This window comes from Lissotriton vulgaris, chromosome 4_1 (genome assembly GCF_964263255.1).
Source record: "Lissotriton vulgaris chromosome 4_1, aLisVul1.2, whole genome shotgun sequence".
Lineage (NCBI taxonomy): Eukaryota > Metazoa > Chordata > Amphibia > Caudata > Salamandridae > Lissotriton > Lissotriton vulgaris.
Genome location: NC_141691.1, coordinates 1,773,810,143 through 1,773,833,771, shown reverse-complemented (window position 1 = coordinate 1,773,833,771; position 23,629 = coordinate 1,773,810,143). Strand labels below are relative to the sequence as shown.

Genomic DNA, 23,629 nt, shown 5'->3' with positions numbered 1-23,629 from the left:
GAGGGGTATCTCTCTTGATCACAATGGACTAGCGTCACTACATCACGCCGCCGGGCCTCCGGGATGCCGGCACTATGGCTGTGTACAGTATTTCTTTGTTTTTGACTACGAGGTCCTTGTGTTGTGTATACTAGTACAATGTAAATTGCAAGTGAATCGGTGCGCCAATGGCTTTGCTATCAATAAAGGTCTTTTCTAACAAAAAAACCCAAAAAAAAAACAAGCAAGGGATTGGGACGTGTCGAAGGGGTGGGGTTTAGGATCATGCATTTTGTTTTAAGGGCATTGATCTCTAAGCCCCTATCCGTGCAGAATGTTAAAAAACCGTCAAGTATCCGCTGAATTCCCATGGGGGTTTTAGACAGCAGCAGGGTGTCATCCGCAAAAATAATAGCGGGCACCCTGCTGCCATTCAATTTAGGTGCATCGATGTCATCAATCCTGTTCAGGTGGGCGATTACCCCGTTGATAAAGAGGGAGAACAGGGTCGTTGCAAGCACACAACCCTGTCTCACCCCTCTGTCAACGGGGAATCTTTCCGTTAATTTACCATTTCTGCCACACCTGACACGTGCAAAGTTATTCTGGTGCAATCTCATCAGAATAACAAGAATTTCAGCTGGAACCCCCAACTCATCGAGCACACTCCATAGTCTGGACCACGGTCCTTGGGGGCACTCTTTTGCGCTCCTAGTGAGCACGCCGGAATCCCTCCTTCTGCGTCGCTAGAAGTCAGTTGGGCCTTTTCCGAAATTTGCATTGAATGCAAATGTAGTGCCCTCTAAGTCCCAGATCGGGAATGTTATCAAAATTACTAACACTTAATAGTGTTTTCAAATTATATGAACAGATACTACACTTGATCTTAGCCACAAGGCCGAGGCCTGGATACCCTATTCGGTGATTAGCCGGCTTTGTAAATCAGGGTTGATTGATTGATTGAAGGGTAGCTAAACGTGTCATGTGTGATAGCACACTAGTGAGTTTGAAAAACACAGAGGCTCCTGGGTAATTTACCAGATGTCACTGTGTCACCAGGTCCATCATGACCCAGTCCTGGGCTGTCCTTTCGAAATCATTGTTTTTATGTCTGCTGTTCGTTCCGTTGCTTTAGTTGCCCTGATCAAGAAATACAAATCCCATGATGCTGTCCGTCAGCAAAGGGAAGCCCAGAGTGGTAACTCGTGCCCCTGATGCTTTCCTCAGGCTGGTAGCCACCCCTCACAGACACTATGACGTCATCAAGGTGCGCAAGTGTGGGCCCTCCTGTTATGGTTTAATGGAGTTCAGAGCGCACGTGGGTGAAACGTGCCCTGGGTCGCGCATGCGCCATCTCGAACGTGAGAGCGTAGCTGTAAAGGATCTGACACCGGTTAGCGACCTTGCCGTCCGACTTAATTATTAGAATGCATTTAATTTTCAGGATGTTTAGATTAGGTTAGGAAACACGCTGTACTAGATATTTGTTAAGGTTAGCCCATCATACAATGTCAAAAAGGATGTTAAATCTAATGTTCTGAAATGTGCATTTAATAATTGTCAAAATGTTTATTTTATTAAAATTTTCATTTTATTTCATATTTTAATAAATACGGCCAGGGGGTCCCTGACCCCCTGCCTTCCAAAGACCCATGTCTTGACTTGTTGAATTAAGTAATGCATTTTGTGTAGTAAGGAGGGGGGTGGCCGGTAGTCCCAGACCATGAGAAAAGGGGGGGCCAATCGGCCCCCACGCATGCATGGCGGGGCCCGGCCCCCTCCCATATCCCGTTCCCTTCGTGGTGGCCTGCCCCCTCGCCCCGGAAGTAGTTGTGCACTTCCGGGCCGAGGGGGCGGGGCCGCGACCGCGAAGGGGTTAAGAGCCTGGGGAGCGCGGGTAGCGGCCTCTTTGTGCCCGCGCCTCCCCAGGCTCGCTCCTCGCCCCACCGTGGGGCTGTTTAATTTTCCCCACCCTCCATCCCCTTGGTTAGCGGAATTGGGGTAAAGACAATGGTAGGTATACTGTCTAGCGATGTCCAGGATCATAGGAAAGGAATGCTTGCTGCCTTAGGCCTTTTTTCCCCGTTACAGGTGAAATGTGCATATGTATATGCTTTGTGCTTTGCTGTGGTTTTTTAACTAATTCTTTCCTTAGGCTTTTTTCCCGTTTACAGGAAAATGTACATATGTAGATGTGTTGTGCTTTGCTGTGGTTTTTAACTAATTTTCTCCTTAGGCCTTTTTTCCATCTTCGATAGCAATGTCGTATTTATTATGTGGGTTGGGCGGTAAGGTCATAATTGATGAGCAGCATTTTAAGGTCCTTGGGGGGGGGCGGGCCCATTCACGAAAGGGCCGCCCGTCGGGAGGGATTGGTCTCTCCCAGAACTTCAGGGGCAGGATATGATATCCATTACTTAGAAGGGTGCGGGGGAGGGAGTCCACGCTTTCCTCAGGCTGGTAGCCACCCCTCACAGACACTATGACGTCATCAAGGTGTGCAAGTGTGGGCCCTCCTGTTATGGTTTAATGGAGTTCAGAGCGCACGTGGGTGAAACGTGCCCTGGGTCGCGCATGCGCCATCTCGAGCGTGAGAGCGTAGCTGTAAAGGATCTGACACCGGTTAGCGACCTTGCCGTCCGACTTAATTATTAGAATGCATTTAATTTTCAGGATGTTTAGATTAGGTTAGGAAACACGCTGTACTAGATATTTGTTAAGGTTAGCCCATCATACAATGTCAAAATGGATGTTAAATCTAATGTTCTGAAATGTGCATTTAATAATTGTCAAAATGTTTATTTTATTAAAATTTTCATTTTATTTCATATTTTAATAAATACGGCCAGGGGGTCCCTGACCCCCTGCCTTCCAAAGACCCATGTCTTGACTTGCTGAATTAAGTAATGCATTTTGTGTAGTAAGGAGGGGGGTGGCCGGTAGTCCCAGACCATGTGATGCCATGGAGTCATTTGATAATCTTACTGTTAGGTGGGAAAGTCAGGAATGGTGTCACCGGCAGGGTAATCTCAGGCATTTGCTACGAGTACATTACTGTCCCATCAGAACTAGATAGCCTGACAAAACGTCTGCGGCGCTCGTGCTTGTGAAGCATGCACGGGGCTGCTGGGAAATGAATGTTGCCTCGTCAGCGAGCCATCTTTTATTTTGATTTATGTGGCGAGAGGAACGGCAGCTATTCGGAGAGTCCCTGCTCTATTCGAGGCTGTGAGACACGGTGTGGTCTGTAGACTGAGCGAGGGGAGCACATGGGCCGACGCACCTGGCGTGTGCATCTCTCGCTAATCATTAGAGAGGGCCGCGCAGTAAGTGTATCACATAAACATTCTTGGTGAAGCGCGGGAGCAAGGTCCAGAGACGGCCACAGTGACAGGGAGCTGCACCAGCGGGGACAGGGACACTCTCCGTCACTAGGACCCTGCTAGCCTGCCACAAACTTCGTTTCTTTGCAGAGTGACACTTTGGTGAACTGGGACTAAAAGAAAGACAGTATAACCTGTGTTTCTGTTATTTGTCAGCCCTGCTTCTCAAGAACAAGTGCATCCTTGGCTGGCGCCTGGGTCTTTCGAGACTCTCCCTCTGCAGCAACCAGAAGCCACAGAGGCCCCGGCAATGGCTGCCCAGGACAGGATTCTAATCCGAGGCGGGAGAGTAGTGAACGACGACAGCTCGCAGTTTGTGGATGTCTACATTGAGGGAGGCCTGGTGAAGGAGGTCGGAGCCAGCCTGCTGCCTGGGACCCTCGAGGGGGTGAGGGTGATTGACGCCACTGGCAAGCTGGTGATGCCGGGAGGAATCGACACGCACACACACTTCCAGCTGGAGTTCATGGGCACCCAATCAGTGGATGACTTCTACCTAGGAACCAAGGTAAACATGGACGCGTGCCTGGGGGCCTCGCTCGTGCCCTCTCACATCATTCCTTATCCTGTTGTGTATGAACATTGCGGACAAATTGTGTTGTTTTGTTATTGTTGCTCATTAACACCATATAGGCCTCGTTTGATTTCCATACGACAAAAAAGCATGTTGGCTGGTGCATTCTATGCATGCTGCTTTCAAATGCAGTGACAGATTCATCAACAATTTGCCCCAGTTCAAAGTCACAAAAAATGACACCAACCGAAGCACATCTTTATTTGCATCGGAAACTAGCCTGTAAAGTAACACAAATCGCTCTTTTCACTACTTTGTGGACACCCCGCATGGCGTTCACACTCTACCGCTTATGATTGTTGATGCAAAGCCTTATCACGAACATTAGTAGACATGGCTTGGAACCAAACAAAACAATGCCTCCTTTAACCAGGCATAACAAGAAGAAATGTTTGTACTTCTTTTTCTCTCTCATTGCTTGTCTGCTGAACGGTACAGCACATGTCCAATGCGCAGGGCATTCACAGGTGGACCCGGCCTCAGCCCTAGGAGGATGTCCCTGGTTCCTTAACTCTTCCAGCTCCTCAGGGGTAGTGGTCGAAGTGGGCGGGATCGGCAGGGCACAGCGGGCCCCTACTTATTTAATTCTAAAGATTCCGTTACCCAACTTTTTTTTTTTGAAAATTCGTCCCAGGACGCAAGAAATTGCCATCGCCTATAGATAAAGCTCGTCGATCCTAGCGTTCGGGACAGGCGGGAGGGCAGAGAAGTAACAAGACTCTGTCTTTTCATTCTTGCCCAGAGAAGACAAAGACTGTGTCCACTTCTGCTCTGCCGCTTCAGCTGCCCTCCACCACTCTTTCCTTCTTCCCTCTCTTTCTGTCTAGCAGTTCTTCTCTTACTGAATACCATGACTTCAAGACAGGGTTCTCACTCTCTTTCCTCTCCTTTCTTTTATTTGCTCCCCTGTGAAATGGAACCAAAAAAGAAAAACACTTTTGTTGGAAATGTCCTTTTTTTCTGATATTTGAATTCCAAATTGCAGCATCGGGAATAAAAGGTTAAAAATATGAAAAATAGATAAATAACTAAATAAAGTAAGACAGGAGTTGTGGCAGCAAAGGACAGGGTTTTAGCTGTGAGGGAAATACTGGGCGCACTGCTCAGGTTAACGCACAGGAGAACGCTGTAAAGCAGAAGGTGCATGCAGGTAAGGGGCAATTTCCCTGAAACCCCTCAAAGTGTGCCTGGTGGACACACTACATACAATAGAAACAAAACCTGCTGCACACTTATATATGAGTTCAAGCAAAAAACAGATGTCTCAATGGACATAAAGTTCATTTATCATAGGTGACGGATTAGACCGCCAGTGTTTCGGATCTTCTTTTATTGATCATAGAAAGCCAGCCGACACGTGTTTCGTCGCAAGAAAAAACACTTTTTCTGCGACTCCTCAGGGCTGTAGGTCAAATATTTATAACCACAGGTCGCGGTGCCGGTGATAATTCCGATCCGGCTCCGCTCGAGACCGGGTTTACGATGTCAGTCGGTTTACGACTTATAGTTCCAAAGATGATCTTCTCCAACTGGTATGCGGAGATTCTTTAATCAGTAGTACCGCTGAGTATTGAAATCCTCAGGGTAAGAAACTCGGGAGAGTAACTAAATCCACGTATTTAAAATGAGGTAAGTGTAGAGATCTTCGTAGTAGAAAGGAGGATCCCTGTGGTGCGGGGAATCATTCAGCGGTGGTAACGCTCGGGTTCGCGTTACGGTTCCGGGTGCGGTCACATCTCTGTATTGCCCGGGGGGGGGGGGTTAACCTTTGCCCTGAAGAAAGTCCAGGAGCTACACGGCCAACCCAGGACTGAAACATGTGGGCACTAGGGTCCTAGGTTCATAACAATCCTATGTACCCGCATTTAAGATTTTTTAACAACCCAGACAGACCCAAGAATAAAGGGAAACCAGGGGTCTGCCTGAGGTCTTTTAATCTATAATCCCCCTGGTCTTCATTTATCAAAAAAGCTCCCAACACTGTGGTTGAGCTCACCCCGACTTGTCAGGGTAACCCGATGATGAAGCATGACACCACTAGGGTGTGTGAGGGTAATTAAACAAAGAATGTTTCCCTTCCTCCCGGTCAGGCTGAGTTGTGTGCAGCCCTACACTAGAGAGTTCCCCCTTTTTACAGTTAGAGAATCTGATCTACTGACCACTTGCTGGTCTTTTGGAGTATTTTTTGTGGTTTAATATAACTGATTATAACCTTGAACAATCATGTGTATCCATTGGTTGATTAAACTGGGCAGTGAAATGCCAAACAAATACAAAAAATTGGGATGTTTGCACATTCTAGCCACACCTCTGGCCCCGCCCACTGATTCAATTCTTGGGTTATTCCCGCCCTCTGATTCTTCGCCTACAGTTCCCCTACTTTTTTTCCCCCACTTCGACCACTGCTCGGGGGTATCTGCAGCAGGCAAGGCGTCTTCAAATGGGAGAGGGGTCGAGAGAGAGGAGAGGTGGAGCAGGAGGGTAGAGGAGAGAGATGGAGGTACGGACGGTTAGATGGATGAATGGATAGATGAATGGATGGACGGATGAATGGACGGATGAATGGACGGACGGATGGATGGATGGATGGAGGGACGGGCAGTTGGATCGATGGATGCATGAAAAGGGAGAGATTGCACGAGGTAGGTAGGGCAGGGATCTGGGCTGGACATTTTTTCCAGGGCTGCTTTTGGCTCCCCAGTCGGGCCCTGACAATACGTGAAAAGTTTTAAGCTTAGTCTCGCATATTATTTTGTATTGGAAGGCGGCCCTTCAATTATAAAATGAGAGACCGATAGACTTTGCCAATTCTTGTTAAGTAAATGTGCCCGTGGTCTATGGAGTTCATGAGTTCGAATTTCAGCACGACAACCTCAGCCATCCATTATTTTGAGTTTTTTTTAAATCGAGTCCCATTTAATTTAATTCAATAGCGATTTGTAAAGCGCCTGGTGACCCAAGTGCATCCCCGCGCTATAAGAATTTGTAATCCAGTTGAGGGAGAGGGAGAGAGGAGAGACACTTATTAAGGGATTGTGGGCACAGTCCTCCGGCTTCCGCCTCAGAGGATACAAACAATAATGATTTGGATAATAGTAACATCTGGGATTGGCCATGCTTAGAAACTGAAGGAATGCGAAATTAAGCGCTACATTAGAAAAACATTAAAAAAAGTTTTTTTACGAGCAAAGCAGTCCAGCCATACTATCCAGGATTTGATGAGGCTAGTGCCAAGTCACATTATGCTGCTGTGCCAGGCTTGCTTATAGTCCTGCCTCGTAACACACTGTAGTAAAGTCAGGCGAGATAGGAATACAAGCCCTGGCATACAGAAAGAGCGGCATGGTAGACAGGTCACACGCCCCTGTCAGCGTATTCTGTTTCCTGAGCTGGCCCCTGGGGATGCACGCATTCTCACAACTTTATGCCATAGCACTTTAATGGTTAGTGTGAAGTGTAACACTCGTCTACTTACTGAAAAAAACTGCATTAGCGACACACAAGCCTTGTGTAATTATACAATAATTCTATCATGTACAACTTTTAAGTATGTACAACTTTTAAGTAGGGCTAGAGATGAATCAGTGGCTGGAGGGGGCAGCTGCAGGTCGGTAACACTAACAGCCAGTGTGTTTGCGCGCTAGCCTCGCTTCCCACGGTTATTTTATGCCGTTTCGGATATAGCTTTTCAAGGTTTTACGTTTCATGTGTACAGACTAACATGTTTCACAAGTGGTTATTAATATGCCTTTCCTCATCCTTTCTCCTCCGCCGTGCTCCCTCTCGCGTGCCCCTCTCATCTCTCGATGACTTTCACCCTTCCATTGCTCCCTTCTCAGTACCCTCTGGCTTCCTTGCACGCCGCTCTCCATAGCGGTCACGTGGTTCAGTGTCACACGGGACACCTTCAGGCAGGTCTGACTATTTCATCCGCTCTTTGCATTCTGGAACTTGTAGTTCTGCTTTGCTCGTTGTACATACAGACTTCTGAATATCAGCATGCACTCTTTAGTTCGCTGGAAAGCCAGGGCCTCGTTGAGTGTCACGCATGGAATGGGGTCACGTGGCCTCCCTTCTCTCTCCTCCATGCTCCACACTATGTCTCTCACCTTTTCCTGGCCCTGTCCCATGCCGCTGTCCAATGATACACACTTAGTAATCTCTGCTAGCCAGGTCCAAACATAACAATAGGCGCAGTCAATGAAAGCATGACCTCTTTGCCTCCCGGTGCCATGTAGGTGCCCTTTTATCACCACCTCTTGCTATGGGTGCTTACAATATTCATTACACTTTCCCCGCGAGGCATTCAGCTATTGATTCCAGCACATTACTGCACTTTGATGCTATTGCCAGCCCTCTATCAAACTTGCAGTGAGACTGACCTTACATGGCTTCCAACACTGACCTCCTTATGGACTGGTGTCCAATCGAGTCCTCAAGCCAGTGTTCTGCTGTGGACACTTCTGGGTTAAATCCAGTTTGCTTTCTGAAACAGAACTACACAAAGCTGGTGACAGGGCATTCCAGGGTCTAATTTGGTCAGACAGCTCTAATTATGCCCACCTTGCCATGAAAACATTTGTTGAAGTGAAGGGTCTTTAATATTTTACTTGGTGGCAAACTTTTTATTCCTTTCATAATTCAATTTGTCAGCAAGCATCGAATGTCCTAAAACTATCAAGATCCCTTTATCTATTATTCTACCAGGATGGCAATTTGTATTTATATTTCGAATATTCAGAAAAAAGAGATGAGGTATAACTTCACATATCGCCTACCTTCACAATTTTCGCTATGCCCCAACTGTTTAAGAGGCGCATGTAATTCTTCATCTTTAAAGCAAGATTTCCAATTGAGTCAATCCTCCTTACAAGCAGTTAAAGAGTCTTTGCTACATTTCACCATTTATTATATGTTGTGCTGGTAACGGCTACTGCAGAAGGAACTGTTGCACTTTTTTTTCTCTCTCGATTTTTTTCCCCACTAAAATAAAGATTTTAGAATGTTTGTTGCTGCAGCTTTTTAGGTCTAGCCTATTGGCAGTGCTCATGCGTTGCTCGCTCTGTGAGACTGCTGTAGTAGAGTATGGGAGAGAAGCCGCGCCCACTCTCCTCCCATATTTGTCATTAGCTTGTGTCATTGTCTTTCATAAATGCTGCTTTCAGATCCGTTAATAGTTTTGTTACTCCCTCCTTAGTACGGCCTTGTCTTCATTTGTACCTTCCCTTGGTGACTGGCCATTTTACTTCAGTTGTTACATGGAACCTGTTATTTAGTCCGTAAGCACTATTTCCTTTATTGAGTTTCTCTTACTACAAGCCAAACATGAAACCACTTGTGGTTTTTTTTGTGCAGCACGGCTGCCCCCATAACAGGGCGCCTGCTTGCAAATACTTTATACCAGCATTATCTCTTGTCGGTTTCAACCCCTCAAGTAAAGGGGATTTATAAAGGATTCGAGAATTAAGTCATGTGAATTCCAGGTAGCACATGATCCTCTGGTAATGGGCTGATGCTGACAACAGCACATCTGTGTTACACATCATCTGTACTAAAGCCACCTCACGGGTTGTTTTCCAAAGCCTGTTTCATGAATAACACAACCACCCCAAATAACACCACCACCACCACCATCAATATCACCATCTCCACCAATACCACCACCACCAATTCCACCGCAATACCACCACCACGACCATTGACACCACCAATACCACTACCACCACCACCACCACTACCATCATCAGTACCACCACCAATACCAATGCCACCACCACCACAGCCAATACCACCACTACCACCATCATCAATACCACCAGCACCAATACCAATAACACCACCACCAGTGCCCATACCACCACCATTACCACAACCAATACCACCACCACCACCACAATACCACCATCACCACCAAAACTCCCACCAATACTAGCAGCACCGCCAATGCCACCACCAATACCACTACCACTACCACCCCCACCACTATCACTAACACCAACATAAAGAATTTTAATTTCCTGAGCAATACATGTCCACAGTATTAAGAACAGTCCACAAATGTAGTTGTCACAGAACTCTTCTGCCATTCTTTATTTTCATTTGGTACCCCAGATCCCAAGTCAACTGAATCCCATATGGAGAATTATTCAGGGCCCTCCGTAAGTGCAGTGAGGATAGTACATTTCTCCAATGTGCAGCAGACCTAGAACAAAGGTTTCTTACAAGGGGATTTGACAAAGTCTTCATACTGAAAGCTAAAAAGAGAGCAGCCAATTTCTCTAGAAATGAAACACTAAGAACTAAGTGCAAATCTGGTGGAAACCACCAAGCTGCTGTTAGATTAGTGACTGGATATCACCCATAGTCCTTTAAGACCTATGGAATTCTGAATTGATACTGGTATCTTCTCACATCGGATACAACTCTGAAACCTTATGTAATGGACCATCCTAGTATCACTTAACATAGGGGTAAATCAATACGAAATATCCTTAGCCCTAGTTACCTAGGACGCAGGGCCAGGGGCAAACTTGGCTACACAAGCTCAGTAATGGATCATTTAGATGTGGCAAATGCAGCATGTGAAGATAGGCTATACATGAATTTTAATACAATGGATGTAAGTCTTAACACATAACCACACACATAGACTGTATTACTAAGTTTGTGGTTTATGAGAGTATTTGTAAGTGTGGTAAGGTTTACATAGGCAGCACCATCAAGAGCCTTAAATATCGCATCGCTGAGCACTATAGAGCCTTGAAAAATGGTGACATCAGATACCCCATTGCTGTTCATGCTCTTGAATGTGAAAAACAAGACACTCACATGACTTTTAAATTTCATAGTGTAGAAATTGTTAAATCAGATGTAAGAGGGGGAAACCGTGAGCTAAGACTCAGACAGAGAGAGGCTTGATGGATCCTGCAATTGTGAGCCGTTGTGAAAGGACTTAATATTGACAATGAACTACAGTACATTTTAGGTGCATGATGACATTATGCTATCACTATATTCTTTTGATTTGCTGTTAATTCGGAACTTCTTAGGGCATGTGTTACAACCTACATGCTGTATTTAATGTGACAGTACTATTGATGTATTATGGAATCACTCTTTCCGTTTGTCATGCTTACACAAGCTTAGTGGCTGAATTACATTTGAGAAGAAAATGCTGGCTTATACAGTATTATTTGTGATTACTGGTACCTAAGACTGGTCTAGATGAGATAAGGCTATTGTAAATAGGTCCCATAGGCCTCTGCATACATGAATATGGGATAAGTAACCTTGAATTACTTGCGCTTTCTCACAGAGGGATACTTTGGATGAGTTGTGTATCTGACCTCTGTATATTAGAATGTTATACTTTTCTACACGTATCAATATTCTTTTGAGTTAACCTCTCATCTGCCATATTACATATTAGATGATATTGTTGGTTTTTATTGTACTCTCTGTGGCTATTAACCCCTAAATATCGATTGATCGGAATCTAGGCTATTGAAATTATGTTACATGCGTCCACCGTATGTAATAGTTTGGGCTCTGTGAGCTAATACTACTCGTGTGACCTTACAATTGACTGTTTGTTGGTTATTACTGTCTATCACTTTATATCTTAACGTTCCACTACTATACCTTTTTGCTCTACTGTTTCAACTCCACATCCGTTCAGCTCACACTGTATCACCTAACTATTTACACTACCTTTACTGACACGAAGTTTAACTTTACTGTTTCTTCATGCTGTTTCGAATTTGGTGTGTGTATATACCATCAACATTTTTTTTCTCCTTTTCTTATTTATTTTTATTTTTATTCTTTCTTCAGTTACTTTACCGCCGATACAACAGTCTTTACTGGTAATGTTATGTCAATGATTAGCTTGATGCACGTTTACATATAGTTAATATTGCTACCTTTGAGCTACCTTACCACCAGATAAGATAATGCTAATTCCATGGGTATGCTGGTGTTGACCGATTGCCCTTTGTCTGCCCAAACTACTGTTAATTTGTCTTTCACTGAGACAATCGGAATGTTGAGCTATTCGGACAGATGAAATCTACCACAATTCTCAGTTTAGTCCTCTGTAGCTTACTTATACTTTGTCTTGTATCGAGAAATGTATGTCAGAACTACTATTACCAATGGACACTATTTTACGCGACATGCACTGTACCGGATGCAAAAGAAACAATTGATGGACGGAATGCTGGACAATGCAAACATTCACCCCCAGTCACGAGTATCTGGGTTAAATCCATCATTCTTTTGCTCACCACCCCAGTTTGGACCCATCCATATGCAAATCAGTCTTGACCCTGTTCCTTGTGGGAACAGTCCAGCCCAAACTGCCAAGCCAGGTCCTCCCTGGACCTGAAACAAGCATCCTGGGACTGGTTTCTGGGCAGCACCCTTAATCAGCCAGGCTAGCTTGAATCCAGTGTTGTGGAAAGCACAGAACCCCCGACCCAGTCCCTGCTTCTGAAAGCAGCCAGGCCGGGGTGAGCCTCCCCGGGCCCCCATGGACCCTCGTCCCCAGCGTCCGGACCCTCGGCTGGCTTCCAGGACGGGGGGGCTCCCGCAGCCTGGGCCCCTGGGACGCAGCACAAGCCCCGGGCCCGGTCCTAGCTTCCAAACCCTAGCCAGGCTGGGGAGAGCCTCCCCAGGCCACGGTGGACACCCGTCACCAGCGCCCGGACTCTCGGCTGGCTTTCAGGATGGGGGCTCCCGCAGCCTGGGACCCTGGGATGCAGCACAAGCCCCGGGCCTGGTCCTACCATCCGAACCCTAGCCAGACCGGGAAGAGCCTCCCCACGCCCAGTGGACCCCATCACAAGCTCCTGGACCCTCGGCAGGCCTCCAGGACAGGGGGTTCCCGCAGCCTGGGACCCTGGGACACAGCACGAGCCCCGGGCCTTGTCCCAGCTTCTGAACCCTCTCCAGGCCAAGGAGAGCCTCCTGGGCCCTGGTGGACCCCCGTCACCAGTGCCCGGACCCTCGACTGGCTTCCAGGACAGGGGGCTCCTGCAGCATGGGACCCTGGGACGCAGCACAAGTCCTGGGCACGGTTCCAGCTTCCGGACCCTAGCCAGGCTGGAGAGTGCCTCCCCGGGCCCCGGCGGACCCCCTTCACCAGCGCCCGGACCCTCGGCTGGCTTTCAGGACAGGGGGCTCCTGCAGCATGGTATCCTGGGACACAGCACAAGCCCCGGGCACGGTCCCAGCTTCGGAACCCTAGCCACGCTGGGCACACGCTTTGTGTGGGTGTGGCCACACCGCAGCTCTGATTCACGGACTGTCATAAGAGATTTATGTATCTTTGTAGGGATTTTTGCCTGTAATACCTTCCATTCGGATCAGGGTCCGGCTTTCACCTCTAAGGCGTATAAGGATGCCATGACTTCGTTGGGGGTCCTAGTCAAGTTTTCGTCTCCATACAGACCTGAGGGTAATAGTGTTGTGGAACGTATGAACCGAGATTTAAAACAGTCTTTGACCGCTCGAGTTATAGGCACTGGCAGGAACTGGCTGGCCCATCTCAATGGTGCGCAGCGTGCTCTTAATAATCTCCCTAGATGGTCTCTGGGTGGGCGGACCCCATACAAAATGCTCTTTGGTATCAAGATGTATGTCCCGGACCTTGACGGTCTAGACTCGGTGGCTCAAGCTGCCTCCTTTGACGTAGATGAACATTGCAATGTTTTACAGGATCTACAATAGACAAGAGACAGTCTTGCAAACAAACATTTGCCCTCCACCTCGGATGATGCGTTGCAGATACCGGTAGTTGGCTGGCTACCCCAAGTTGGAGAACTGGTTCGTGAGAAGATCAATAACAATAAAGAATGTGGTCCCTCTTATCGAGCTCCGGTTCCAGTGCTTGGAGTGAAGGGCACAAGAACAGTCATTTTACCACCACTTCCAGGTCATAAGGAGAACAGGTGTATCTCCATTGACAATGTCAAGATACACAGAGTGGCCAATTCTTCTTAGTATGACACCGGCAGTCTCATGTCCTTCGATTTTGAGAAATTCTGTTTTGGCCCCGGTTTCTAATCCTGTATCTGATGTTGCTCTCGAGTTGCCTGCAATTTCCAGTCCTTTATGGAGTATACTGCCTGGTACTCAACATGATGAAACTGACTATACTTATCCTACTGACTTATCAATGCCTGATTTGCAAACTCGCTTAGCTACAGAAACCAGATTTTCATTTGACACTGTTTCCCACACATCAAAAAAGCCTTCAAAGGTTTCTGTTTTGGCAAGACTGTTTAAAAAAAAAAATTGATTCCCCCTTGGACTTCTATTTGGATGGTGCTTTTTATGATTTACCTTTTTATGTCTATTGGTTTTGTGTTTTATTTTTTCTGTCTCGTCAATGGATATTATGTTGAGGAGAGAACATGCATTCAACATATCAATAGAACATTGGCTCCCCATTCCTCATCACACAGATTGAAGAGAGACTTGGCCTTAGTTAATATCACTGCTTGGCCTGTCTTGGATGGGATTGTGTGGGATGCTGTTCGTTTTCAAATTCATGAGCCCACTGAGGTTATAAATGTCCCTAATGTGCTTAGATGATCTATGGGGGATGTAGTTAAACAAAATATACGTTCTGATGATTGGGATGTTCAGTCCGTTGAATCATGGTTTTCTGATTTGAAATATTATGCTGCCTTTGATGCTGAAGATTTGTACTTGGAGTCTGCTAATTATGGTGATTTGTATTGTTATCAACATTTTGGCAATCACTACCTGCATAGAACTAATACCAGGAGACTCACTGTAAATTACACCCAGTGGGAACACTGTCCAGCTCCTATACAAGGCAGTTCTGCTACCTTTTTGAAAAGGTTCACTTACTTTACAGATTTTAATCAATCTAATCCCAATGCCTTTTATTTCAAAATGGGTGAAAAGTCCACATCCAAAGTTAGACTTACCAATACTAAATTATTGTATCGAAGTCCTTTCTAGACCAGTTGGCTGTTGGGGGCTACGAGTTGTGGAAGGATACAATTGACCTTGAATCAGTTTGGGGTTCTAAAAGCTGGCAAGTGCAAGGCACTGAGGCTTTGCACCGTGCATGCCTCATCCCGAACCATATGTTGTTTTTGAATTCTACTATTTCACAGACAACATGCTTTGGATGACTACTCCTAAAAGATTAAATGCTCCTTCTTTTCCTGATTTGGAGGAATATTCTGGTTGGAGTAATACTACTAAATTTTCCATGAGAGAGTTACAAACTCTATTGTTGAATTCCTCCTTTAACATATCCAGTTTGGATCCCGAAGGCTGGTTGCTCTGGCACAGAGGTGCTGACTCATGCCAGCATCGTTTTCTGGGTTTAGCACATGGCTTTACACAGGTCAGGGTAGATCCCCGTTTTGAAAGTGGCCATTCTGTGACTACCTATTCTGTAGGCAAATTATGTCAGAACTGGCTCAGACATTCTACCTTGGAGTCAGTGAAACTGCATTTATCTAAACTGACTGACGATGTTGATCTGAATGATTTTATTAAAAGCCCGGCTAACGGTAGATCTAAAAGATGGATATATGCTGTTTATAACAATTTCTGGAAAGCTTCCCAGGTTGAGGCAGCTACCTGCTTTAGAGCTATAGATCAAGCTAATTTAGAAAAAGTGCTAGCAATTGTAGATAACAGCATTAACACGCTCTCTTCCCGCATTTACATGTTCGATAAAATTGTGTCATCTGTTGTAGATGTTGTGCAAGATGAAGTGTCTGCTTTTTACCACTGTCAAAATCAGTTGCGTTCCATTATGCAGTTTGCATGGAGATTGCAGACCCTTAAGGAAGGTAAAGTGCTGTGGCATTACATGAATACATCATCATTGTTTGCCCCTTTTAATTTGATTGACAAGCAACACTTATTGTCGATGAAGGATGCTTCTTTTTCCATGTTACACATTGAGAGGTTGGAGCCTTTACCTTTTTCTGTGGCAGAAGCCAATACTGCAACGTGGCTTATTCACGGTTTAATAACTCTGCCGTTTCCTTTGTTCGAGTTTAAAAACTGCGTGAAGTACTTTGCCATTGGTAGATACGAGCCTCTTGGAAGTTCTTATCTCCATGAAGCCTGGTCGCTTCCATTTACATAGAGATGCCTTAGGGAGGCAAAATAAGTTTTTTTTTGAATGGTGTAGAATGCACTGAAGCACCGGATCATTCCTTAATGTGTCGACATATCCAAGTACATGGCTCTTGTAATCAAAACACGCCTAATCTAGTGTGTATTTTGAAAGGTACCCCAGTGCCTGCAATCGTTCCCACATTCACATTACTGGCAAATGGGAGTTATGTACTTTTAAACAATGAGGATTGTTGTGGGTTAATAAAAGGGATTGCTTATGTTGTTACAGTTAGTGAACGTGTAGTTTGTTGCAAAAATGTGATGTATCCACCCCTGCATGGGAAACTTGATGTTTCCATCTGGCCGAAGATTCCGACCTTCAAAGCAGAGTTCAATAAGATGAGTCGCATAAGAGCTCTATTGTCCCAGAAAGAAGTTGCCCTCACATCTGCTCGTGAAACATTTTTTCTTTACGTGGCTAACACCCGCACAGAGGTGCATGCCTTATTAAATACTGATTTGCCCTTGAACTTTGGTAAGTTAATTCACACAATCTTCAATGCGTCCTCCACAGCGGGGCTGGTTCACTTTTTTAAAGTTGTAAGCGGTGGCTTAGTGACTTCCTTCCAAAAGATTTTCGGAGTCATTCCAGCTTTCTTCCATTCTATTTTCTCAAGCCTGTTTGGTGGATTTCCCTTGCTACTGGCTCTTGCTGCTGGCGTGCTATTGCTGTTTAGTTTATTTCAAAATGGATGCAGATCCTGTGTTGCAAGTCTTGTATCGAGAAATGTATGTCAGAACTACTATTACCAATGGACACTATTTTACGCGACATGCACTGTACCGGATGCAAAAGAAACAATTGATGGACGGAATGCTGAACAATGCAAACGTTCACCCCCAGTCACGAGTATCTGGGTTAAATCCATAATTCTTTTGCTCACCACCCCAGTTTGGACCCAGACATATGCAAATCAGTCTTGACCCTGTTCCTTGTGGGAACAGTCCAGCCCAAACTGCCAAGCCAGGTCCTCCCTGGACCTGAAACAAGCATCCTGGGACTGGTTTCTGGGCATCACCCTTAATCAGCCAGGCTAGCTTGAATCCAGTGTTGTGGAAAGCACAGAACCCCCGACCCAGTCCCTGCTTCTGAAAGCAGCCAGGCCGGGGTGAGCCTCCCCGGGCCCCAGTGGGCCCTCGTCCCCAGCGCCCGGACCCTCGGCTGGCTTCCAGGACGGGGGGGCTCCCGCAGCCTGGGACCCTGGGACGCAGCACAAGCCCGGGGCCCGGTCCCAGCTTCCAAACCCTAGCCAGGCTGGGGAGAGCCTCCCCAGGCCACGATGGACACCCGTCACCAGCGCCCGGACCCTCGGCTGGCTTTCAGGATGGGGGGCTCCCACAGCCTGGGACCCTGGGACGCAGCACAAGCCCCGGGCCTGGTCCTACCATCCGAACCCTAGCCAGGCCGGGAAGAACCTCCCCACGCCCCGGTGGACCCCATCACAAGCTCCCGGACCCTCGGCAGGCTTCCAGGACAGGGGGTTCCCGCAGCCTGGGACCCTGGGACGCAGCACGAGCCCCGGGCCTTGTCCCAGCTTCTGAACCCTCTCCAGGCCAAGGAGAGCCTCCCGGGCCCTGGTGGACCCCCGTCACCAGCGCCCGGACCCTCGGCTGGCTTCCAGGACAGGGGGCTCCTGCAGCATGGGACCTTGGGACGCAGCACAAGTCCCGGGCACGGTTCCAGCTTCTGAACCCTAGCCAGGCTGGAGAGAGCCTCCCCGGGCCCCGGTGGACCCCCGTCACCAGCGCCCGGACCCTCGGCTGGCTTTCAGGACAGGGGGCTCCTGCAGCATGGGATCCTGGGACACAGCACGAGCCCCGGGCCCGGTCCCAGCTTCGGAACCCTAGCCACGCTGGGCACACGCTTTGTGTGGGTGTAGCCACACCGCAGCGCTGATTCATGGACTGTCATAAGAGACTTGCGTATCTTTGTAGGGATTTTTGCCGGTAATACCTTCCATTCGGATCAGGGTCCGGCTTTCGCCTTTAAGGCGTATAAGGATGCCATGAATTCGTTGGGGGTCCTAGTCAAGTTTTCGTCTCCATACAGACCTGAGGGTAATAGTGTTGTGGAACGGATGAACCGAGATTTAAAGCAGTCTTTGGCGGCTCGAGTTATAGGCACTGGCAGGAACTGGCTGGCCCATCTCAATGGTGTGCAGCGTGCTCTTAATAATCTCCCTAGATGGTCTCTGGGTGGGCGGACCCCATACGAAATGCTCTTTGGTATCAAGATGTATGTCCCGGACCATGACGGTCTAGACTTGGTGGCTCAAGCTGCCTCCTTTGACGTAGATGAACATTGCAATATTTTACAGGATCTACAATAGACAAGAGACAGTCTTGCAAACAAACATTTGCACTCCACCTCGGATGATGCTTTGCAGATACCGGTAGTTGGCTGGCTACCTCAAGTTGGAGAACTGGTTTGTGAGAAGATCAATAACAATAAAGAATTTGGTACCTCTTATTGAGCTCCAGTTCCAGTGCTTGGAGTGAAGGGCACAAGAACAGACATTTTACCACCACTTCCAGGTCATAAGGAGAACAGGTATATCTCCATTGACAATGTCAAGATACACAGAGTGGCCAATTCTTCTTAGTATGACATCGGCAGTCTCATGTCCTTCGATTTTGAGAAATTCTGTTTTGGCCCCGGTTTCCAATCCTGTGCCTGATGTTGCTCTCGAGTTGCCTGCAATTTCCAGTCCTTTATGGAGTATACTGCCTGGTACTCAACATGATGAAACTGACTATACTTATCCTACTGACTTATCAATGCCTGATTTGCAAACTCGCTTAGCTACAGAAACCAGATTTTCATTTGACACTGTTTCCCACACATTAAAAAAGCCTTCAAAGGTTTCTGTTTTGGCAAGACCGTTTAAAAAACATTTTTTGATTTCCCCTTGGACTTATATTTGGATGGTGCTTTTTATGATTTACCTTTTTATGTCAGTTGATTTTGTGTTTTATTTTTTCCGTCTCGTCAATGGACATTATGTTGAGGAGAGAACATGCATTCAACATATCAATAGAACATTGGCTCCCCATTCCTCATCACACAGATTGAAGAGAGACTTGGCCTTAGTTAATATCACTGCTTGGCCTGTCTTGGATGGGATTGTGTGGGATGCTGTTCGTTTTCAAATTCATGAGCCCACTGTGGTTATAAATGTCCCTAATGAGCTTAGATGATCTATGGGGGATGTAGTTAAACAAAATATACGTTCTGATGATTGGGATGTTCAGGCCGTTGAATCATGGTTTTCTGATTTGAAATTTTATGCTGCCTTTGATGCTGAGGATTTGTACTTGGAGTCTGCTAATTATGGTGATTTGTATTGTTATCAACATTTTGGCAATCACTGCCTGCATAGAACTAATACCAGGAGACTCACTGTAAATTAAACCCAGTGGGAACACTGTCCAGGTCCTATACAAGGCAGTTCTGCTACCTTTTTGGAAAGGTTCACTTACTTTACAGATTTTAATCAATCTAATCCCAATGCCTTTTATTTCAAAATGGGCGAAAAGTCCACATCCAAAGTTAGACTTACTGATACTAAATTATTGTATTTGAAGTCCTTTCTAGACCAGTTGGCTGTTGGGGGCTACGAGTTGTGGAAGGATACAATTGACCTTAAATCAGTTTGGGGTTCTAAAAGCTGGCAAGTGCAAGGCACTGAGGCTTTGCACCGTGCATGCCTCATCCCGAACCATATGTTGTTTTTGAATTCTACTATTTCACAGACAACATGCTTTGGATTGGCTACTCCTAAAAGATTAAATGTTCCTTCTTTTCCTGATTTGGAGGAATATTCTGGTTGGAGTAATACTACAAAATTTTCCATGAGAGAGTTACAAACTCTATTGTTGAATTCCTCCTTTAACATATCAAGTTTGGATCCCGAAGGCTGGTTGCTCTGGCACAGAAGTGCTGACTCATGCCAGCATCGTTTTCTGGGTTTAGCACATGGCTTTACACAGGTCAGGGTAGATCTCCGTTTTGAAAGTGGCCATTCTGTGACTACCTATTCTGTAGGCAAATTATGTCAGAACTGGCTCAGACATTCTACCTTGGAGTCAGTGAAACTGCATTTATCTAAACTGACTGACGATGTTGATCTGAATGATTTTATTAAAGGCCCGGCTAACGGTAGATCTAAATGATGGATATATGCTGTTTATAACAATTTCTGGAAAGCTTCCCAGGTTGAGGCGGCTACCTACTTTAGAGCTATAGATCAAGCTAATTTAGAAAAAGTGCTAGCAATTGTAGATAACAGCATTAACACGCTCTCTTCCCGCATTTACACGTTCGATAATATTGTGTCATCTGTTGTAGATGTTGTGCAAGATGAAGTGTCTGCCTTTTACCACTGTCAAAATCAGTGGCGTTCCATTATGCAGTTTGCATGGAGATTGCAGACCCTTAAGGCAGGTAAAGTGCTGTGGCATTACATGAATACATCATCATTGTTTGCCCCTTTTAATTTGACTGACAAGCAACGCTTATTGTCGATGAAGGATGCTTCTTTTTCCATGTTACACATTGAGAGGTTGGAGCCTTTACCGTTTTCTGTGGCAGAAGCCAATACTGCAACATGGCTTATTCACGGTTTAATAACTCTGCCGTTTCCTTTGTTCGAGTTTAAAAACTGTGTGAAGTACTTTGCCATTGGTAGATACGAGCCTCTTGGAAGTTCTTATCTCCATGAAGCCTGGTCGCTTCCATTTACATATAGATGCCTTAGGGAGGCAAAAGAAGTTTTTTTTGAATGGTGTAGAATGCACTGAAGCACCGGATCATTCCTTAATGTGTCGACATATCCAATTACAAGGCTCTTGTAATCAAAACAAGCCTAATCTAGTGTGTATTTTGAAAGGTACCCCCGTGCCTGCAATCGTTCCCACATTCACATTACTGGCAAATGGGAGTTATTTACTTTTAAACAATGAGGAATGTTGTGGGTTAATAAAAGGGATTGCTTATGTCGTTACAGTTAGTGAACGTGTAGTTTGTTGCAAAAATGTGAGGTATCCACCCCCGCATGGGAAACTTGATGTTTCCATCTGGCCGAAGATTCCGACCTTGAAAGCAGAGTTCAATAAGATGAGTCGCATAAGAGCTCTATTGTCCCAGAAAGAAGTTGCCCTCACATCTGCTCGTGAAACATTTTTCTTTCACATGGCTAACACCCGCACAGAGGTGCATGCCTTATTAAATACTGATTTGCCCTTGAACTTTGGTAAGTTAATTCACACAATCTTCAATGCGTCCTCCACTTCGGGGCTGGTTCACTTTTTTAAAGTTGTAAGCAGTGGTTTAGTGACTTCCTTCCAAAAGATTTTCGGAGTCATTCCAGCTTTCTTCCATTCTCTTTTCTCAAGCCTGTTTGGTGGATTTCCCTTGCTACTGGCTCTTGAATTGAATTGAATTGAATTGAATTGAAAATTAATTTGTATTGCGCAGAACAATAACCCGCAGGTATCAAGGCGCCTAGCAAAAGGTCAGGAAAGACCAGGAAAAAAGAAACATTAAGACCTTAGACATATGCTTGCTTGAAGAGAAGGGTTTTCAAGGCAGTGCGAAAATTCTGTAGGGACGGGAGGGATCTCAGATCCAAAGGAAGTTCGTTCCACCACTTAGGAGCAAGGGTGGAGAAGGCTCTGCCGCCCCACTTGGCTCTTCGTACACGGGGGCTGCTAGAAGCAGTTTCCCAGAGGAACGCAGGTTTCTTCGGGGGACATAGTGGGAGATGATGGATCCTATTCCAGTGTCACTCTTTTAGGCAATGGCTCTGTAGGTCATACACAGGACCTTAAACCGTATACGCTGTTCTACCGGCCCCCAGTGCAGTGTTTTCCTGGCTGCAGTGGCTGAAGAGCGTCTGGGAGTGTCCAGGACAAATCTGGCTATGGCGTTTTGGACTACCTGTAAGCGCTGCAGCTGTCCTTTATTAAGTCCAGCATACAGCGCGTTACAATAGTCCAAACGCGAGCCGATAAGAGCAACAGCTATTTGTTTTCTTGCCTGGAGGGAAAGATATTTCCTGACCCTACGGAGAGTGTGAATCAGGCCCCAACAGGTGGAAACAGTTCTGCTCACCTGGCTGCCTAGGTCAAGGGCAGGATCTATTAACACCCCGAGATTTTTAGCAGAGGATGTGGGGGAAGGGCAAGTACCAAGGGAGTCAGGCCACCAATTTGCTGCTGGCGTGCTATTGCTGTTTAGTTTATTTCAAAATGGATGCAGATCCTGTGTTGCAAGACGAGCTGTCTCGGCTAGGGCTCCTTTAACGCCCGGATGCTTGAGTACTATGGTGCGCTGCCTCTTGCTACATTGAGTGCAATTTATGGATTATCGTTTCGATTTTCCTACATTACATGCGTCCAGCCTGTTTTTCATGGCCTGAGTTGCGAATTCGAATGGGCCCTGGATTTGTGTCTCTTCAATATGGTGTCTCCTGATGCGGATTATAATCAATTTATGAGTCCCTTAGTTGCTCATGAATTGCTTTGTTCTGATGGAGGGATTATGACCTTTGCAGCGATGCATGGGATACTGGGTCATTGGAATGTGTTCGCAGCGGCGCAAGATTTCTTGGCTCGCAGCTTCCTGGAGAACCCACCGAGTTTTCCTCTGATGGTGCAAGAGGCTCAGGTAATTGAAGAGCATGTATGTTCTTTCCCTTTGTTAAATTGGATGGCCGAATTATTTTCGGATTATAACAGTGACTTCCTGTTAGAGGCTGTTGCTGCATATTTTGCATATTCATTATTAGGATGAACTGTGTTTGTAGTCTCGTTTTCTTGACCGACAACTTTCATTGGATTATTGGATTTTTTTATTTAGCCCTCAATTTTTTGAAACCCTTGCCTATTGACTTTATCAATGTCCAAAAAGCGGGATTTTTTCCTTTTTTTCCACAATTATGATTCTTTTATCTCTATTTTTAAGGTACCAAATTGGAGACTTGTGTTTGAACTATCAATCTTGAACTCTGCGTTCCTAAATTTGCCCCTTACTTGTCCTATCAGTACTCAGATCAAAGGGAGGGTGTCTTGTGTTTTGGTTTCACCTATGCACTGTGTTATGTTAGCATGAGCTTGTTAGAAGTTTAAATGCCATTTTCCTTTTCTGCTGCCTCTGCACACAACACATTTTGTTATTAATCTTTTTGCCGATGATGGATATTTTGCTTCACACGAGAATAACATGTTTGCTTATAATATCAGCCTTGCTTGGTTAGCTATGTCTGTACAGTGAGTGCCGAGGCCTTCAAGGTTATTTCAACACAGCGCCTGTTGTTTGGATTGATCAGCGCACTGAGTAGACATAATATATATGCAGCTGTGGACAACTTTGGGTTTAGGCGCGATTAATAATGCACTACACAGAGCATGAGACACACACTTGATGAATATCCGTATGCAGAGAGTTGGTGCAGGAGAAGATGTGATCCATTTCTGCTGAACCCAAAGGTATGGGCCCCTTTCTAAACCCAAAGAGACA

The 23,629-nt window shown here is 45.9% G+C and overlaps 1 protein-coding gene and 1 pseudogene across 1 annotated transcript in view; one reads left to right on the top strand and one right to left on the bottom strand.

Annotated features, from left to right (window-relative positions):
- Positions 1 to 769: 769 nt before the first annotated feature.
- On the bottom strand, positions 770 to 890 carry LOC147724552 (U2 spliceosomal RNA; annotated as a pseudogene).
- A 2,466-nt stretch (positions 891 to 3,356) lies between these two features.
- The window catches only part of DPYS (dihydropyrimidinase), a 358,618-nt gene continuing 338,345 nt past the window's right edge, over positions 3,357 to 23,629 (top strand). The window contains exon 1 of the mRNA XM_086966103.1: positions 3,357 to 3,870. Within this exon, the coding sequence (XP_086822229.1) occupies positions 3,613 to 3,870 (258 nt within the window). The 5' untranslated portion in view covers positions 3,357 to 3,612. The remainder of the gene's footprint in view (positions 3,871 to 23,629) is intronic.